At 43.1% G+C, this 21,095-nt stretch overlaps 1 protein-coding gene across 1 annotated transcript; it reads left to right on the top strand.

Moving 5' to 3' along the window:
* Positions 1-215: 215 nt before the first annotated feature.
* On the top strand, positions 216-19,675 carry mfsd13a (major facilitator superfamily domain containing 13A). The gene is given in 11 exon segments (XM_034194176.1): positions 216-373; positions 8,485-8,742; positions 9,110-9,160; positions 9,163-9,190; positions 15,023-15,321; positions 15,324-15,471; positions 15,562-15,682; positions 16,659-16,755; positions 17,139-17,310; positions 18,190-18,383; positions 18,727-19,675. Coding segments are annotated over 10 exon segments (1,419 nt in total). The 5' UTR covers positions 216-373; positions 8,485-8,684; the 3' UTR covers positions 18,978-19,675.
* Positions 19,676-21,095: the final 1,420 nt, after the last annotated feature.

Here is a 21,095-nt window from a genome sequence, read left to right as displayed (position 1 = left end):
ACTAAATTGTAAAATATAGTAAAGATTTATTTCTTGACATAATCTAGACACTTTTAAGGTTAGTACTCTAAAGTATTATCAAATCGTGTCGTAAAAATGAGAACTGTCTCAAATTTATGGTTAAAATCAGGTCACAGGATGTCTCGGGGCACAGAATTTACTACAACACCTGTTACGGTACCACTGGGAGGCGCTGTATCTCACCGCTATTTTAACACCCGTTGAGGAGCAGCCCCGGTCGTCACGGATGTGCTGTAGTGGTTTGTCTGCCTCCTTGTTCAGATGCCGATTAGCTGTCGCGTGAACCAACAAGTAGGAGTGTTACAACGTTAAACGCGAGCGATTTTGTGTGTGTAGCTGCTTTCATTTAATGGTACGTAACGTTACTACACGCTTTCGTCATTCCAAGCTAGACGTAAACTAATTTCCGGATGTGTTTGGTAGCCTTAACCATTAACCAGTTTATCTTAAGCTATCTTATGCTATGCTATCCATTCGCGGTCGCTAGCTTCTCGTTGTTACTAATGTGCTCAAGATAAGTGGAAAAAAGTGAATGTGATCTTTTTCTAAGTTTTCCAAGACAAGCTTACAAGCTTGCTTTTGTGTCTCGGGTTGTATGATTATTTTCGTTACCTGTTGATTTATCATATTACCAGTATTTTAATATAAAAATGTAAAATGCACATTAAATGGATGTTTTACCAAATCAAATTTAAAAATCGTACTTTAGTTTCGTTACTGTTAAAAACGTGATAATTACCAGTGAAAACAACGTTATCAAATGTACCTTATTTAAATGCAGGTCACACCTACTTTAGATTGGTTTAGAGATGTTTCTCTTTAAAAACCAGTTCAAACTAGGGGTGTAAAGTTGCACCTTAGTCATGGCACAAGCTTGTCAAAAGTCTTCATACAAATAGGAAACAAAAGAATTGCACAAAATACAACCCCAATTCCAGTGAAGTTGGGACGTTGTGTAAAATGTAAATAAAAACAATACAATGACTTGCAAATCCTCTTCAACCTATATTCAATTGAATACACCACAAAGACAAGATATTTAATGTTCAGACTGATGAACTTTATTGTTTTTGTGCAAATATTTGCTCATTTTGAAATGGATGCCTGCAACACGTTTCAAAAAAGTTGGGACAGTATGTTTACCACTGTGTTACATCACCTTTCCTGGTGACGTAACACATACCACTGTCCCAGCGTTTGTGAAACGTGTTGCAGGCATCCATTTCAAAATGAGCAAGTATTTGCACAAAAACAATAAAGTTTATCAGTTGAACATTACATTTTCCCTCTAGCTGCCACCTTATTGTGGTGGGGGAGTTTGCGTACCCGGATGATCCTAGGAGCTATGTTGTCGGGGGCTTTGTGCCCCTTGTAGGGTCTCCCAAGGCAAACAGGTCCTAGATGACGGTCAGACTAAGGGCAGTTCAGAACCTCCATGACCAGTAAAAAATCAAGGACCGAGACGTCGCCCGGTATGGCGCAGCCTGGTCCCCACCCTGGAGCCAGGCCTGGGGCTGGGGGCTCACGCGCGAGCGCCTGGTGGTCGGGCTCAGCCCGAAAGAGCGACGTGGGCCCGCCATCCTGTGGGTTCACCACCTGCAGAGGGGGCCATGGGGGTCGGGTGCAGAGAGGATTGGGTGGCGGTCGATGGCGGGTGGCCCGGCGGCCCGGTCCATGCTCACAGCCCCTGGCTGTTGGGACGTGGTATGTCACCTCGCTGGGGTGGGGAAGGAGCCTGAGCTTGTACAGGAGGTGAGAGATACCGACTAGAGATAGTGGGCTCACCTCCACACACAGCTTGGGCTCTGGTACCCAACTCCTGGAGATGGGCTGACGCTTCTTTTTCTGGCGTTGCCCACAGGGAGAGGCGGAGGAGCTGGGGTCGCATTGCTTATTGCTCCCCAGCTCAGTCGCCATGTGTTGGAGTTCACTCCAGTGATACGAGAGGGCTAGGCAGTTCCCTATGCCTTCGGGTCGGGGACAGGTCTCTCACGTTGTCTCGGCCTACGGGCCAAGCGGCAGTGCAGAGTACCGACCTTCCTGGAGTCCCTGGGAGGGGTACTAGGATAGCGCTCCGACTGGGGACTCCATTGTTCTCCTGGTGGATTTCAACGCCACGTGGGCGGGCGACAGTGAGACCTGGAGGGGGGTGATCGGGAAGCACGGCCCTCCCCGATCTGAACCTGAGTGGTGTTCAGTTGTTGGACTTCTGTTCAGTCACAGTTTGTCCATCACGTACAACCATGTTCGAGCACAAGGGTGTCCATAAGTGATGTGGCACCAGGACAACCCTGAGCCGGAGGCGATGATCGGACTTGTAGTCGTATCATCTGACCTTCGGACCCTGTAGGGTGAAGAGAGGGGCCAGAGCTGTCGACGATCACCACCTGGTGGAGAGTTGGATCCGCTGGGAGGGGAGGAAGCTGGTCAGACCTGGCAGGCCAAACGTATTGTGAGGGGTCTGCTGGGAACGACTGGCGAAACCCTCTGTCAGCGACGGTCTTCAACCTCCACCCTCCGGGAGAGCTTCTCCCAGATACCAGGGGAGGTTGCGAGACATGGAGTCGAGTGTACCATGTTCTCCACCTCCATTATCAATGCGGCCGTTCACTAGCTGTAGTCACAAGGTCTCTGGTGCCTGTCGCGGCGGCAATCCCCGAACCCGGTGGTGGACGCCGGAAGTAAGGAATGCCGTCAAGCTGAAGAAGGCAGTCCTACTTATCTTTGTTGGTAGGTGGGACACCGGAGGCAGCTGACAGGTACCGGCAGGCCAAGCGTGCCCACATCCCGTGTTGGTCGCAGAGGCAAAAACTCGGGTCTGGGAGGAGTTCGGGGAGGCATGGAGGAGGACTATCGGTCGGCCTCGAATAGATTCTGGCAAACCCATCCGACGCCTCAGGAGGCGGAAGCAGCTCTCCAACCAGCACTGTTTACGGTGCGGGTGGGAGCTGTTGACCCTGACTGGGATGTGTCGGGCGGGGTGGAAGGAATACTTCGTCACGGTCTTCCAAAGAGGAAGCAGAGACTGGGGACTCAGAGGTGGACTCATCCATTACCCAAGCCGAAGTCACCGAGGTGGTTAGAAAAGCTCCTCGGTGGCAAGGCTGGGGTGGATGAAATCCGTCCTGAGTACCTTAAGTCTCTGGATGTTGTGGACTGTCTTGGCTGACATGCCTCTGCAACATCGCGTTGGCGATTGGGGACAGTGCCTCTGGATTGGCAGACCGGGGTGGTGGTCCCTCTGTTTAAGAAGGGGGACCGGAGGGTGTGTTCCAACTATAGGGGATCACACTCCTCAGCCTCCCCGGTAAGGTCTATTCCAGAGTATTGGAGAGGAGAATTCGACCGATGGTCGAACCTCGGATTCAGGAGGAGCAGTGTGGTTTTCGTCCTGGTCACGGCACACTGGACAGCTCTACACGCTCCATCGGGTGCTCGGGGTTCTGGGAGTTCACCCAACCAGTCCACATGTGTTTTGTGGATCTAGAGAAGGCGTTTGACCGTGTTCCTCGGGGCACCCTGTGGGGGGTGCTCCTGGAGTATGGGGTCCGGGGTCCTTTGTTAAGGGGCTATCTGGTCCCTGTACGACCGCAGCAGGAGCTTGGTTCGCATTGCCGGTAGTAAGTCAAACCTGTTTCCAGTGCACGTTGGCCTCCGCCAGGGCTGCCCTTTGTCACCAGTTCTGTTCATTATTATTATGGACAGAATTTCTAGGCGCAGCCAGGGTGTAGAGGCGGTCTGGTTTGGGAACCACAGAATCTCGTCTCTGCTGTTTGCGGACGATGTAGTTCTGTTGGCTTCGTCAAATCAGGACCTTCAGCGTGCACTGGGGCGGTTTGCAGCCGAGGTGTGAAGCGTCCAGGATGAAAATCAGCACCTACAAATCCGAGGCCATGGTTCTCGACCAGAAAAAGGTGCTTTGCCCTCTTCAGGTCGGTGGAGTGTTCTTGCCTCAAGTGGAGGAGTTTAAGTATCTCGGGGTCTTGTTCACGAGTTAGGGACGGATGGAGCGTGATGATCGATAGACGGATCGGTGCAGCATCTGCAGTGATGCGGTCGCTGTATCGGACCGTTGTGGTGAAGAGAGAGAGGAGTAGGGGGGCAAAGCTCTCGATTTACCGATCGATCTACGTTCCGATCCTCACCTATGGTCATGAGATTTGGCTCATGACCGAAAGAACGAGATTGCGAGTACAAGCGGCCGAGATGAGTTTCCTACGCAGGGTGGCTGGGCGCTCCCTTAGAGATAGGGTGAGGAGCTCGGTCACTCAGGAGGAGCTCGGAGTCGAGCTGCTGCTCCTCCACGTCGAAGGAGTCAGTTGAGGTGGCTCAGGCATCTTTTCAGTTCCTGGACGCCTCACTGGAGAGGTGTTCCGGGCACGTCCCATTGGGAGGAGGCCCCGGGAAGACCCAGGACAAACTGGAGGGGACTGCATCTCTCGGTTGGCTTGGGAACGCCTTGGGGTTCCCCCGGAGGAGCTGGGGAGGTGTGTGTGGATCGGGAGGTCTGGGCTGTTTGCTTGAGCTGCTGCCCCCGTGACCCGACTCGGATAAAGCAGAAGAAAATGGATGGATGAATAATATCACTTGGAATGTTCAGCAGTTGGTCTCAGGATCCACAGTTTCCACATCCTCAACATTCAACATTCTAAAAAAAAAAATGTAAAAATCATTCATGTAATTCATCATCAGTGTGTCAGGCCTCAGTTTTTAACTGTACACAGTTCACTACATGCAGATTGTGGTATTTCAGGTTCTTTTTTTTTGTACTGCACCCCTAGCTTGAACATGATATTCTGAAGTTTGGTATCCAGGCAGATTAACCTCGAGGGGCGGAGTTTCTCTGTGAAAACATCGCCAAATCAATACAAATACATGTAATTTGATCACTTTTCAAATGGGTCCGACTCCTCAGTAAAGTCAATTTGATGTACAAAGGTTCATTTTAGGTCAGCTTACTGTATAAATCTCATCGTTCCACACAATGTTAGTTGTCAGCTGTCCATTTGAAGCAAGTTAGAGACAATTAAAAATGTCTGATTTCAATAAAACAGCATACCGCCCAAGCATGTTTTCAATGAGGGGCCAGTCACGGAAATATGAATCCTTGCCTTCCAAAAGTTGACTTTGCCGAAATGACCTAGCGCCAACCTTGAGAATAGCTAGAAAACAATGGAGCTCAATATTACAGTTTTGGAAGTAAAAATCACAATTCATATTATTCATAGGGATTAGATTTGTGCTAAAAGCTGTAACCATCCAAAACAGACTCACTAAGAGCTGACATTTTATTAAAAATGGTATATGCTCCTGTAGAAATCACTAATCTGTATGATATTAATGTTACTTTCACAAAACATTTTTATTTGCGATTTCGCTTAAAAGTACACTTCCCACAATCTTAAATTGAAACAGCAGCTTGGTGGACATTGTTGTCACCAAATAGGTTTGTGTGGTGGTTTTTATTGTTATTATGTACCAGCTTTGCTGTTTGTGCACTCAGTTAATCTGACATGGGGAAACGCTACTGAAGTGACTGGCTCGCTTACACGACAGTGTATTTGGTGTGTATGTAAATGCTTTTGCTGCACAGAGTTGGTATCCAGTTCAACAGGAGTTTACGGATATTTTAAATTTTTGTTTTATTCCTGTACCAAACAAGTTAGAATCAAATGCAATCGTAGTTATTAGTGTTCCACATCAGGCTTTGTGACATACACTCAACAAAAATATAAACGCAACACTTTTGGTTTTGCTCCCATTTTGTATGAGATGAACTCAAAGATCTAAAACTTTTTCCACATACACAATATCACCATTTCCCTCAAATCTTGTTCACAAACCAGTCTAAATCTGTGATAGTGAGCACTTCTCCTTTGCTGAGATAATTCATCGCACCTCACAGGTGTGCCATATCAAGATGCTGATTAGACACCATGATTAGTGCACAGGTTTGCCTTAGACTGCCCACAATAAAAGGCCACTCTGAAAGGTGCAGTTTATCACACAGCACAATGCCACAGATGTCGCAAGATTTGAGGGAGTGTGCAATTGGCATGCTGACAGCAGGAATGTCAACCACAACTGTTGCTCATGTATTGAATGTTCATTTCTCTACCATTAGCCATCTCCAAAGGCATTTCAGAGAATTTTGGCAGTACATCCAGCCAGCCTCACAACCACAGACCACGTGTAACAACACCAGCCCAGGACCTCCACATCCAGCATGTTCACCTCCAAGATCGTCTGAGACCAGCCACTCGGACAGCTGCTGAAACAATCAGTTTGCATAACCAAAGAATTTCTGCACAAACTGTCAGAAACCGTCTCAGGGAAGCTCATCTGCATGCTCGTCATCCTCATCGGGGTCTCGACCTGACTCCAGTTCGTCGTCGTAACTGATTTGAGTGGGCAGATGCTCACATTCGCTGGCGTTTGGCACGTTGGCGAGGTGTTCTCTTCACGGATGAATCCCAGTTCACACTGTCCAGGGCAGATGGCAGACAGCGTGTGTGGCATCGTGTGGGTGAGCGGTTTTCTGATGTCAATGTTGTGGATCGAGTGGCCCATAGTGGCGGTGGGGTTATGGTATGGGCAGGCGTTTGTTATGGACGAAGAACACAGGTGCATTTTATTGATGGCATTTTCAATGCCAGAGATACCGTGATGAGATCCTGAGGTCCCATTGTTGTGCCAACATCAGAACATCACTCATGTTGCAGGAGGAGAATGCACGGCCCCATGTTGCAAGGATCTGTACACAGTTCTTGAAGCTGAAAATGTCCCAGTTCTTGCATGGCCGGCATAACTCACCGGACATGTCACTCATGGCATGTTTGGGATGCTGTGGACTGGCGTGACCAGTTCCTGCCAATATCCAGCAACTTCGCACAGCCATTGAGATTGACCAACATTCCCACAGGCCACAATTGACACCTGATAAACTCTATGCTGAAGGAGATGTTTTGCACTGCATGAGGCAAATGGTGGTCACATCAGATACTGACTGGTATCCCCCCCCCCCCCCCCCCCAATAAAACAAAACTGCACGGGAGCAAAACCAGAGTGTTGCATTTATATTTTTGTTGAGTGTAATAATATATATTTGTACTGTCATAAAAATGTCTGATATAGGCGATATTTTACTCTGCATACGCTATCTGGTGGGTCTGATTAGAGGGAAGGATGAGACGACATAACCTGGCACTTAACACCCAGAAGACCAAGGAGATCATTGTGGACTTCAGACTAGCCCAAAGCAAAACACACATCCCCATTCACATCAACGGCGATGTAGTGGAGTGTGTGTGCCAAGGTCCTTGGAGTACACATCACAGAAAATCTCTCTTGGTCTTTCAGTTACTCCACCCTGGTCAAAAGGCGCATCAGCACTACACTCTCTACGGACTCTCAAGAAAGCCCGGCTGTGCCCTAGGATCCCGACGGTTTCTACACTGCACCATTGAGACTATCCCTCACTAACTGTATTTCTGTGTGGTACAATAACTGCACTGCTGGTCACCACAAAGCAGAATAAATCTTCCCAAAGGACCAACTCCCCTCCATCAATGACATTTACTGGACTGGAGTGAGCTAATTATCTTCACCATGAACTCTTGCTTTGCTTTACAAAGAGACCTGGCACGAGCGAATCCAGTCGTCACATTAGTCTCACAACCATCCACTACGACAGATTACCAGGACCTTTAAAGACTTGGACCTATTGTTGTTAACAATGGTCCAAGTCTTTAGGTGACAACATCCTCCAAAGGTAAAAACATTGCAAAACGTCTCTGTCAGCAGAGTTTCATAAGCTTTTCCAGACATCTTTATTTCAAAGCCCAAGGACTCTGAGACAAGACTGAAATAAGTGAATGTCTCTGCAAGTTTGACACTTAACAATAGCCAAGTCCAGGAAGGCATTGACAAGCCTGGATCTTACTCTTGATCCAGAACAATGGCAAATCCAGACACTCCAATTTCCTGCCGGAGACAAAAATATATACAGGAAGCACAAAGCTGCATAAAATATGTTCAGTTGAGTTTGATTTTGTCTTCTCACTGTGTGATAAAAGGTTTTATGGGAGGGTAAGGCAGAATGTCATCAGCCTGGTCATAAAAACGACAGTGGGGAAATTACTGTTACACCCACTCACGGACCTCAGCCAGAGGAAGAGGAATAGCTGCCCAGAGCCTAACTCTGAGTACTTGCTGTACTGTTGCTCCAAAATTGGCTCATTTTTGGTTTGGTCCTGTGTGCAGATGAAGCTGGAGGGTTATTTTGGGTTGTTCACGGAGAGTTGTGCAGGGAATTTCTCAAGTGATGCTGAAAAATGCTTTAGCAGATTTATAAATTGTTAAAATTCTTCTGTATACATACATTTCCTTGAGGTTTCAGGGTTTGTTTTAAAGAAGGAAAAAACAATTTCTGTGGCACTGAAACTTGTTTGAATCCCCCCTCAGGTTATGATGAGGTCGTGACCCTGGATCCGCCAAGCCTTGAGATGGTAGCAGCTTGGAAAAGCAAAAACGGAGCAAGAGTGATTTAAGACTGAAGAATGGGCAGAGCGTCTGTGGCTGCTGGAAGGGCTTTTCAACGGCGGTGCTCTATGGCTCTTTGACCTTGTTTATGTCCATCCTCCACAACGTGTTCCTCCTTTACTATGTCGAGACGTTTGTGTCCATTTACAAGATTGATAAATCTCATTCTGGGTGGGAGAGGTAAGTAATAAGACTACTCATTCTGTAGTTGTATAAATATGCAAGTTGGAAATGGGATCTCAATTTCTTAGTAGCTCCAGCTCATGTTTGATTTGTTCCCCACATTGTTCAGTGTTTTGTATTTATGAGATTTGATCTTACTGTGGGACACATTAAAATGCATTAAGGCTGCTTAAAACATAAGCAGTGGCTGATACGCTCAGCTTCCAGCTACTTTGTTGCATTTGAGCAGTGATTCTGGTTAGCTTGTGCTTTTTTTCTGATGGCATCATCCAGGCCTGGTTGAGGATCACTAACTGGACAGCTCACCTCATGTAAAACCAACACAGCACGACGTGACTGACTAAATTGTTCTGTTTGTTCACAGACGGTGTTCTTCTTCTATGGAACAGCCTGAATGACCCTCTCTTTGGGTGGCTCATGACCGCTCGTTTCTCAGTTCTTCTCAGTAAGTGTCCTTTTTTCCCTTCCTCTTTTTTCATAGTGACATCAGCAAAACTAAAGATGCCCTGACACTTGCACAACTTTGATCCGCGCACGTGCACACACATTGTGATAATCCGACCCACTGTGTTCCCAGCTGGACGCTGTGCTTTGTTCCACTGGTTGCCACGAATTGTGCACTGAATGCTGCGTATACGAAATATTTATTTTGTGGCTGATTAATCATTTTCTGTCCGAATTGACTTTTGAAAATGGCTCTAATCGCTTCCAGAATCACAGAGGACTGTTCCAGCTGCTGCTTTTCTCGCACACTTAATGAGGTGGAGAATGTATTTGGAGCCAACTAAAAAGGTAATTATTTGTAATGTTTATATTGTAATAGCTTGGTGAAACAGTTGCATGTTCATTCCTTCTTGTGAGCAGGTGTAAAAGTATGTTTATGACAGATTTAACATCTCGTTATAATCGTTCAGACAAGTTGCGCTGTGATGCGGTGCGCTGACGCACTCACAGGCAGTGTTTTTGACTTGTTTGCGCAATGTTCACTTGACGTTCACGTCATTAATGCGTGATTGAGATTTTGGACATTTAAATATTTTCTTTGCGCATGTGCACGAAGCCGCACACAGTTAACACCGGTTTACAAGGAGTTTGACACTAGTGTACTCTCCTACATGGCAGAGTGCGTGCAAGTGCGCGATCAAATTCATGCAAGTGTCAGGGGGCCTTAAGCCTCTAATGTTGCATCAAAAGTATTTCTGCTTATTTATCAGTGATATCTTGGAGCACACACAGAGTCCATTAGGGCTATATGTCAGAACTAGTGCCTTGCACGTGAGCATCCATAGACTCTAAATTGGGTAGTGTTTATAAAATAGTTAGCTGACATTTTTCAAGGGGGTAATAAATCATGCAAAGTTTCTGTAATGAGTTGGAATGACCCATGAGTCCAGAATGGTTTTACAGCCTTAGACCTCAACAGTTTTTTTTTTAGAAGAACTCAGCCCTTTTTTATTTCCTGTTAATTTTATATATATATGTGTGTGTGTGTGTGTGTGTTAATTTACTGTCTTAATGCATTTATAAATTGTTTAGGTTATCACATACACACTATTATTATGTTATTATTACTTCTGTTTTGTCATTTGATTTTTAAATGGACCACAATGGAAATAAGTGTTTTACATTCTTGTGTCATTCATATATTTTTAACGTATTTACAATTATATTATGTACTTACATTGAACTCGCTAAATAAAGTCACACATGCACGCTTTTAATATAAAGATGATCTACCGCCCCTGCTGGAATGGTGTGTGAGTTCAGAATGTAACGGCATCCATTGTTCAGGGTTGTTAGCTAATATCTGTAGTTTCTCAAATATATTAGTTCAAATTAGTTCTATCAACGCTACATTTTGGCAGCGTTCATCCTTGACCCAAATACATAAGCATACCAAACGACTAAAGTCAGCTCTTCCCAGTTTGTCCATGATCAAAGTTATACGCACACACAGAGCTTTTCTTTTTCTGTATTCTGCCACAAGCAGGTGCTTTTTATTTTTTTTCCCCTCCTGGCATCCGTTCGTCTGCGAGAGATGAGGGTGTAGCGTGCAGATTGTTTGGTTTACACTTTTTCAATTCAATTTCAATTTATTTTATTTATATAGTGCCACATCACAACAAGCTGCCTCAAGGTGCCTCACACAAGTAAGGTCTAACCTTAACCAACCCCTAGACTAAGCACACTGGCGACAGCGGTAAGGAAAAACTCCCAATGATTTGAGGAAGAAACCTCAAGCAGACCAGACTCAAAGGGGTGACCCACAGCTTGGGCCATACTACCAGCACAGTTAACAATACAAATATACAGGAAATTTTCGTCTTTTGTTTCTATCTGCACCTGCGCAAGTGACTATCTCTGCTGAATTTGTTGCACGTGTGCTGTGATGCCTGCTGAGGCTGCTGCTGTCGCTCCTTCCTCCTAGCTCGTTTCTCAGCAAGGCCTTGGTTCCTCTCCTGCTCAGCCCTCTGTGCACCTGTTCTGACAGTAAGGTGCCAGGCTGCACGGTCCTCTTCACACTACTCCCGCGTGTTGACATTGATGCTGCACATATTCATATCCTTCTTGGAGACCTCCTTGAAGCGCAGGCGTGGTTGACCAGCCAAATGAGTGCCCTCTGCCAGCTCACCATACAGTAGATCTTTAGGAATGTGGCCCAGATCCATTCCCCTGACATGGCCAAGCCAACAAAAGTGCCTTTCACCAAGAATGGTGAACATGCTGCTCATGTTGGCACATTCCAAGACCTCTGTGTTGGGCACCTTGTCCTGCCATCCGATGTGCATAATTTGTCTAAGGCACCTCAGATGGTAGCTGTTGAGCTTTTTCTCATGTCTGGTGTAGGCAGTCCATTCCTCGCTACAGTAGAGTAGTGTGCTGAGCACGCAGTTCTGGTTGACGTGCAGTTTTGCCTTCTCAGTGAGGTTGGAGTTGTTCCAAACTCTGGCTTTTATTTTTACACACCCACAAACAGACAGTGGTGGAAGACATCAAACATAGTACAGTTTTCACTCATGATAATAGCAACATGACAATTTAAGTAAACTGACTAAACCAGTTGAACTACAAAAACACAAATCAGTAACACTAACAACACTGTTAAACTAGCATGAACTACAATAACACCATTTAAAATCCCGATGCATGTGTAGGATGAGCCGGATTTGGAAAAACATGTCTGATCACTGTCCAGATAGAATGGGATCTTTAAATATTTCCATACTGTCACCAGCTGTTAAATCTGTTAATCCACATATACAGTAGTGTTCAGAATAATAGTAGTGCAATGTGACTAAAAAGATTAATCCAGGTTTTGAGTATATTTCTTATTGTTACATGGGAAACAAGGTACCAGTAGATTCAGTAGATTCTTGCAAATCCAACAAGACCAAGCATTCATGACATGCACACTCTTAAGGCTATGAAATTGGGCTATTAGTAAAAAAAAAAAAAAAAAAAAAAAAAAAAAGTAGAAAAGGGGGTATTCACAATAATAGCATCTGCTGTTGACGCTACAAACTCAAAACTATCATGTTCAAACTGCTTTTTTTTAGCAATCCTGTGAATCACTCAAAATCACTAAATCACTATTTAGTTGTATAACCACAGTTTTTCATGATTTCTTCACATCTGCGAGGCATTAATTTTGTTGGTTTGGAACCAAGATTTTGCTCGTTTACTAGTGTGCTTGGGGTCATTGTCTTGTTGAAACACCCATTTCAAGGGCATGTCCTCTTCAGCATAAGGCAACATGACCTCTTCAAGTATTTTGACATATCCAAACAGATCCATGATACCTGGTATGCGATATATAGGCCCAACACCATAGTAGGAGAAACATGCCCATATCATGATGCTTCCACCACCATGCTTCACTGTCTTCACTGTGAACTGTGGCTTAAATTCAGAGTTTGAGGGTCGTCTCACAACTGTCTGCGGCCCTTGGACTCAAAAGAACAATTTTACTCTCATCAGTCCACAAAATATTCCTCAATTTCTCTTTAGGCTAGTTGATGTGTTATTTGGCAAATTGTCACCTCTTCTGCACATCTTTTATTTAACAGAGGGACTTTGCGTGGGATTCTTGCAAATAAATTAGCTTCACACAGGCGTCTTCTAACTGTCACAGCACCAGTGTTGGGGAAAGTAACTTTGGAAAGTTACTTCATTAGTTAATCTATACAGTTATATTTTACAGTTACTTCTTACATTTACTTCATTAGCAGCTGCGGACACCTTGTCGGCAGCTGCTGAATGTAATTAATAAAGTTACTCATAATCTAATTTGGTTATTTTTAAGATTTAGTACTCAGAAAAGTAACTATTAGTTACTTTGCTGATTAGTTACTTTTCTGATTGCTCAATCTTACGAGTAACCAAGTTAGATTACTCGTTACCTTATTAGTTACATTACTTGTCAAAGTTACTTTCCACAACACTGCACAGCACTTACAGGTAACTCCAGACTCTGATCATCCTGGAGCTGATCAATGGGTGAGCCTTTGCCATTCTGGTTATTCTTCTATCCATTTTGATGGTTTTCCGTTCTTCCATGCGTCTCTGTTGTTTGTTTTTTGTCCATTTTTGAAGCATTGGAGATCATTGTAGCTGAACAGCCTATAATTTTTTGCACCTGCGTATAAGTTTTCCCCTCTCCAATCAACCTTTTAATCAAACTACACTGTTCTTCTCAACAGTGTCTTGAACGTCCCATTTTCCTCAGGCTTTCAAAGAGAAAAGCATGTTCAACAGGTGCTGGCTTCATCCTTAAATAGTGGACACCTGATTCACACCTGTTTGTTCCACAAAATTGACGAACTCACTGACTGAATGCCACACTACTATTATTGTGAACACCCCCTTTTCTACTTTTTTTTTACTAATATCCCAATTTCATAGCCTTAAGAGTGTGCATATCATGAATGCTTGGTCTTGTTGGATTTGTGAGAATCTACTGAATCTACTGGTACCTTGTTTCCCATGTAACAATAAGAAATATACTCAAAACCTGGATTAATCTTTTTAGTCCCATAGCACTATTATTCTGAACACTACTGTAGCTGTCAGGTTGTATGTCAAAAAAGTGTTGTGTTGATCCTCTGATGTGGTCCAGATATGGAAACTTCATTGTTAAACAGATTAAATGTCATTTTTCAGTCCAGGCGTTTAAGTGAAAATATTTGGATTGCTACACATGCTGCCGTAACAGAGTGGACACAGACGTTTATTCACGTGTGCTGTATTATTTTCTGAACAGGATGCTGTGAGCCTGTTTAAGCATGGTCATTAAACAAAGCTTAAGAGCCAGAATTGGCAAACAACGGTCACCATCTGTGTTTGCACGTCATCGTGAACTAACAAAACATGTCTCTGTATTATCAAGAGGTGCATCATCATTGCATCAGTACAGTTGGGATCCTTTTAACTCTGGTCTGAATTGAGAAGTCATTTCTTCTTTAATTTGTTTTTAATGGGTTTTTACCTCCACCTACGAAGTTGGAGGAGGTTGTTTTTGCCGTTTGTTTGTTTGTTTGTTTGTGAACAGCCTGGAGCCCACTATTTTTCATATATTTTACTGAAGATTCATATCCTGATAGGCAAGAAGTGATTCAGTTTTCAAGGTCAAAGTCAGAAAATCTCTATCTTTAATATTGAACGAATTTTCAGAATTCGTAACTCTGTCAATAAAGATCCAGTTTCTTTCATATTTGAATCTTGTTTTATGTAGGATAGTATTCTTTATGGACTGACAAAGTTTGATCTGATCCAGATTACAGATTTTGTGTTCATTTAAATTTAACATTGAAAAACCCATTTGATGTATATTTTCCATCATATCTTAATCAAACGTGCCCCAATCACTCTCATATTTGAGAGTGAGGTGCAGACTGGCACTCGGTATCACCTGACAAAGTATCTCAAACAAAAGTACCTCAGTCAATCTAATTTGTGACAATGAGGTGCAAACTGGCACGCTCAATGAATAGACCAAGTTTTGATCCGCATCTGACCTGTATTGCGAATTTAGCAGATAATTTGATATTAACATTGAAACGTCCTTTTGATCAGTATTTTGGCTTATGAAACACTGCTTCTAACAGGACTTTGACCTTGGAAAAAAAATTTTCCAAGGTCAAGCCTTGTGGAATTGGAAAGTAGTGTTGGTGGAAGTTTGCGCTCTATAAGCGTGGTGCTCTAGTTTTGTGTATGTTTTGAACAGCTTTTCTGACTGCATTTTTGCAATAACGTTTTTTTTTTTTTTTTACTCTTTCAGGCTTGGCCCCCAGATCATATCTCCAGATGTGGTGCTGAAGCGCCTGAAGGCCTTGTCCAGGAGTGGCCCCCTTTTTGCGCTGTCGTTCCTCGCCTTCTGGGTGGCGTGGGCCAGGCCCAGCCTGCAGTTCCTGGTGTGCCTTTGTTTGTACGATGGCTTCCTCACGATGGTTGACCTCCACCACAGTGCCCTGCTGGCTGACCTTGCCATGTCCGCTGCTGACCGCACTCGCCTCAGCTTCCACTGCTCAGTGTTCAGTGCTTTGGGTTCCTTCTCCGTGTTTCTCTCCTATTCCTTCTGGACAAGGAGAACTTCAACTCCTTCCGTCTCTTCTGTGTGACACTGTCAGCGTTTTCCATCTTGGGCTTTGTGTTGGTGTCCCAGATGCTGCAGAGTCGTTTTAGAAGAGAACCTCGGACAAGGAAAGATGAGGAGCTAACAATCAAAGAGTAATGATGAAAGAATAAAATTGGAATTTCTCAGTATCTTTAACTTTTTTTTTTTTTGATTGCGATAACATTTCTCTTGTTCTATTTCAGGCTAACCGTGGGAAATGCTCCACTAACCAATCCAGATAAACCTGTCACTGTTGGGCAATACCTCAGGCAGCTCTCCAGGCACAGAAACTTCATGTGGTTCGTGTCAATGAACCTTATTCAGGTAAATGCATTGCCTGTAGTCACACCGAATATACTCTGAGTACTGGCAGAGGAAAAGCATGTTATACTGTGCTAGTTATCATGGCTTTGTTAGTGGTCAAATACGGTGCTGTGAAAAAGCCCCCTTGAGCTTTTACATGTTTGAAATTATTTTAGGACATTAAAAAAACAAAACAAAAATCCAGGCTTTGTATATTAAAATGTCTTAAATTATGCCCTTTGAACTTGCAGTGAAAACTAATCTCTACATTTTTATTTAAGAGATTAAAAAAATCTATAAGCCAAAATGATGGTGTGAATAAGTAAGTGCACCCTCTGGTATTACACATATAAACCATCATTTTTAGATCCAGTCTTCAGACAAGTCAGGACAGATACATGAACATTTCCAAGACACTGATCATGTCTTGGACTTTATTCGCACCAATTATGAAGAAACACAAACGGTATGGTAGCCTATGGTAAATCTGTGTGGAGCAGACAGTATTTTTGTATTTATATAAATGAAGGGAATGTGCAAGGAGGAGAAAGTTTGTGGCTGCAACTGGAGAAATTGTGTGTAGTGCAAGTTTTGCATTTGCATCACCACTCATAGTATCATAGTGGAGTGGAGCAGAGAAGAATTTCCTTTAAAAAAAAAAAAAAAAAAAAAATCTAGACTTGCTTCTCTGATGTGCCTTCTGGCAAATTGTAGCTGAACTTTCAGGTTTTCTTTTATTTTTTAAATCCTTTTCTATATCACTTAATCATGAAACTGTATAACTGGTGATGATGATTTTGTAATCCAGATTTTCAAAGGTGGTGCTGTTCAATAATTATTGATTATGGTGTGGATGGAGGGGGGGGGGGGGGGGGTTCCACATCAGGGAGGATATTCTTGGAAATGGGCCCTGATTGAATTTTGTTTCCAATTCCTTGATGTACTAGGCGCTCAGCTTTTCAATTGCATTCTGTAAATTTATTTGCTCCCCCTACAGGTTTTTCACTGCCATTTCAACAGCAACTTTTTCCCTCTGTTCTTGGAGCATCTTCTATCTGATACTATATCTGCATCTACAGGTTCTATTTTACTGGGTAAGATTATTATTATTATTATCATCATCATTTTTTATTTTTTTTACATTTTACACTTTCAAATCCTTTTTAATTTATCCAGAGTGAGCAGTGTGTTTATATGGACAGGATAGTGAACGTATTAATAAATGCATGTTGTGGTTTTTGCATCTTTGAGATGAGAACAGATGATCGTTTTATAGTGTGCTACATTAATTTTTCTGTGTACAGTGAAAGAATTTATTGCATGTAACAACTGAACATATTCCATTACTTTTCCTCATGCAAGCTGTTGACATGTACAAGATTTTATTTTTATTTTTTAAACTAGTCTTTGATGGATCAGCTCACTGTTCTTTCCGTTGCCTATTTTTTTCTAATGTTGCTGTGCTCCTTCCACACAGGGATCTCTTACATTGCTCCCCACCTGAACAACCTGTATTTTCTAACACTGTGCCAGCGCTATGGGGTTTACCAGGTTATCCACTGGTTATTTCTGGTAAAGCTAGGACTCAGTGTGGCTATGCTGCTGTCGGGGGCTGACCACGTTTACTTGCTGTGCGTTTTCATTGCTAGGTACAGCATGCACACACACCATCTGCATTGCACAAACATTGGCTTCTTGATGTTTTGTTGCTTGTTGCCGATATATAAAACGGGAAAATATAGAAAGATATTTTTTCCCTTGTCACATTTGATTTCCAGTCATAATGCAGGTACTGCATCTTGGAATCAATTGTACTGAGATGGCAGTAATGTCCATTTCAAACACACAAACTGTTCCTGTAGCTACAAGTAGACAGTTTTTTAGTCATATTGAGGCTTCAGCATACATCAGAATAAGTGCAAAAGACATCCTGCACAGCTACAGCAGTTTAGGTTTATTAGGTGATCTTTGTGCATTGCTGCAAACCATATCATTGTCTTTGGTAGTTCTTCTGAGTCTTCTCTGTCATTGGTTGCAAAAACCACAAGCGGTTGCAAAAACCACAAGTGGTTGCAAAACCTGTGTTTGCAAAGCTCAGCTTTCTGAGGTGGAAGGAACACCTCTTTGTCTTGTCTTAATTTGTTTTTCAAATTCTCATTATGATTATCGTTGAATATTTTAGCCAGTGCCACCTCCTGTCTGGCTTACCGATCCTGTTACATGGACATGTTCAACCTCTTTTGTGTTTTTGTTTTGTTTTTTAAGTGTCTTTAATCACATCTCTTCATTTCCTTTCTTTTGACTGAACTGAGAAAAATAAGCAGTGATGGTGGTTACATTGTGGACCTCCCCCACCTCCTTTTCTTCTTTCAAAGCATGTTTATCCAGACTAGAGCAGAGAGGGTGTGATATCATTGACATTAATTAGTGATGATACTGTGGTCCAGCGAACTGAAGGATCTGTTCTTGATTGGGAAAAACTGCACTGTTGGGGCTCCAAACTGAATCTTGACTTGTGTTCCTCGTAGTAACCGGGTGTTTACAGAGGGGACCTGCAAGCTGCTGAAACTGGTCGTATCTGACCTGGTGGATGAAGACTTTGTGCTGAATCGACGCAAACAGGCCGCCTCCGCTCTCCTCTTCGGGATGGTGGCTTTGTTAACTAAACCAGGTCAAACATTCGCCCCTCTCATTGGCACCTGGCTACTGTGTGTTTACACAGGTATATACACACACACACAGTGTGTGTTGAGTCATTGACAACAAACACATTTTCTGTTTTCAAATGTCACAGGGTGATTCATGTGTCTTTGTTTTTGCTTTCTACACTCTTGTATTACAGAAAGTGTTTTAATTGTGTTGATCAAGTAGGAGCATGTGTGCATTTGTGTCACATCATAAAATATTATCTCCATAGCAACGTACAAACCTGGACTGTACCTGCTCGTAGGTTGTGAGAGGAGGTTGCTCTGAGTTGCTTTCCAACACTGTTTCTTTAGGTGAGAACTGTTGTCCTCTCCGTTTTTTAACAACACCTTTTTGTCACGCTGTTTCTCCTTTCAAAGGTTATGACATCTTTGAAAGGGAACCTGCAAAAGACTCTGTCATTTCTGCACCCGCCGTCGCCTCTGGCTCAGTAACTCCGCCTCTGCGTCTGGGCTGCTTCTACATGTTGGTGTTTGTGCCCATCACGTGCGCCCTGTTCCAGCTGGCCTGCTGGTCACGCTTCACACTTCACGGGCGCAAGCTGCAGGAGATTAAAAACCTACGACAAGGAAGCCAACACATTCACCTTCTGGACATTAAAGCCATATGAGCTGAGCGGAGCAGGGAGAAGCTGCACACAGGCACTTTCCAGAGAACAGTCAAAGCTGACTGGAACACGGCTTGTAAGAAGATCAACAATGCCACCAGGAAGAAGAACAAGGAATGTTATTAAAAAAAAAATTAATCCTGCCTTATTTTTTATTGATAGACTGAACTGTATTTATATTTTGAACAGATGACCAAAATGTAATGTAGAACCAAACACTCCTTTGGTTCTGCTGGGCCCAAAATGACTTTTCACGGTGTGGACCCAAGACGAGATGGTTTCATGCCATTGTCTGTGTTTTTTGTTTTGTGTAGCTCAGGTGCTTGTGGAAAGTTGAAGTCTGCAGCTACTGATTTAATGTGAACAGGTTCTAGACAAATTCCACATGTGCAGAGTGATACTGCACGAACACTTATATTTTGATTCTTCTGTTTTCACACTTTGTCGCGTCAGTGTAACAGTGAAACATGTTTCATGATCCCCCAGTGTTCCTTTTGGAATAGAAAAACTGCCATTGTCCTTCTAACATTTTGTATGGAGGATATGTATCTCCTGCAGAACATGTGTTTCAGAAGAATTATTCTAATATTTGAGGCTTTTGCGTTGTAAGAAATAGGTCAGTGTTGAAAGTCAACCACATTCTGCTGTGGCTCTAAAGCAGTCAAACCACTAAATATAAAGCTGTTGCTTTGTTGAAAAAAGGATTACTTTAAATCTATACAAGGACGTACAGGTAAGGTTACAAAGATTTTTGTTTCCAAGTTGTCTTGTGTACATCTGGCTCGTAGGTGGCGGTATTAAACCAGAGAATTTATTTGGACATCCTGCAAGAACTGGTGCTGCAGGCATGTTTTACGGAAGCTTCATTGCCACATGGTGTCACCACAAAGTTGTCCCCCTTTTTGAATTTAAGTTTGAGATAAAGAACCTTTGAGTTCTTTCTTAATGCGCTATTGGAAAAGTATAGTTACAAACAACCTGGAAAGATATAAAAATCGACATGCTGACTAAAAAAAATAGCAAAACGAACACTAAATATATTAACCAAGACTTTTAAAAAGTTAAGTGTAAAAAAAAAGGAGGGGGGGGGGGTTATCAGTTATGTAAGTTTTATAATTTTTTTTGTTGTTGCACATTTCAATACTTAACGTATTTCAGGGATTTACTTTACAACTGAAACACGTTTTCTGTATTTTTGCCGTTGTTGCAGAGTATATTAAGCATTTCTAACTGGGAATAAAGTTTCTTCGGCATTTGAACAATAAAATGGAAATAAATTACGTTTATTTTACTTTACTGAAACTCGACGTTACGCCCCCCACCCCGCCCGCATTCGCCCTGTTGAGATATCCCATAATCCTTTGCGCGCCAGTCGCTGCAGTCAAAAGGAACATTATACTACCAAAATTTTTTTTATGCCTTTTATCATGATAAGATACTGCATGCATGAGACCCTGAAAACTTAGTACTAAGGCAAATATTCTGTGTCTGTTTGTGTGAGCTTTCATAAACAAACCCGATTTCGGACTGTGGAACAAACAGGGTCAACTTTAGAGAACAATAAGCAGAGAGTGAAAAGAGTAAACTTCGTTTTCCACCAGAATGATATGAGCGGGGAGACAACGGAAAGGCAACCCGAGGTTCTCGCATGTGTACATAAAACAAACACAATAACGACGTCTAACACATATTCACGAAAGTTTTAGGCACAATATACAAAGAGCGCGGCGAACTCTGAAATTCTGCGATATTTGAAACCTGTTATCTTGCAAAATTTCAGAGTTCGCTGCTGTCTAACTTCAATTGGGGCGAATGAACAATCTAACTGATGCGGGGAAAACGCATGTCACCAGTGTGTTCGGACGGCGCATGCGTGTACGATTATCTTAGACATTTGTTTATCGACATTATGGCTTCACTCCACAGTGCAGCTCCCTTTGACATAATGTTAAATGTAACTGTTAATGTCGTATTTCACATTTCCAAGTCATGCTTATTCGACTAAACGCAACTTCGCCTTTTTTTTAAAGAACGTAATAGTCGGTGTAACATGGGCGTGACTCGCAGTATCCTGTTTCCCGTCATGCAATGCGCTCAAACGAATTACAACATTTAAAAACA

Source organism: Thalassophryne amazonica, chromosome 18, assembly GCF_902500255.1.
Source record: "Thalassophryne amazonica chromosome 18, fThaAma1.1, whole genome shotgun sequence".
In the NCBI taxonomy this organism is placed as follows: Eukaryota; Metazoa; Chordata; class Actinopteri; order Batrachoidiformes; family Batrachoididae; genus Thalassophryne; species Thalassophryne amazonica.
The sequence above is the reverse complement of the archived record's forward strand: the minus strand, read 5'-3'. Positions and strand labels throughout refer to the sequence as shown.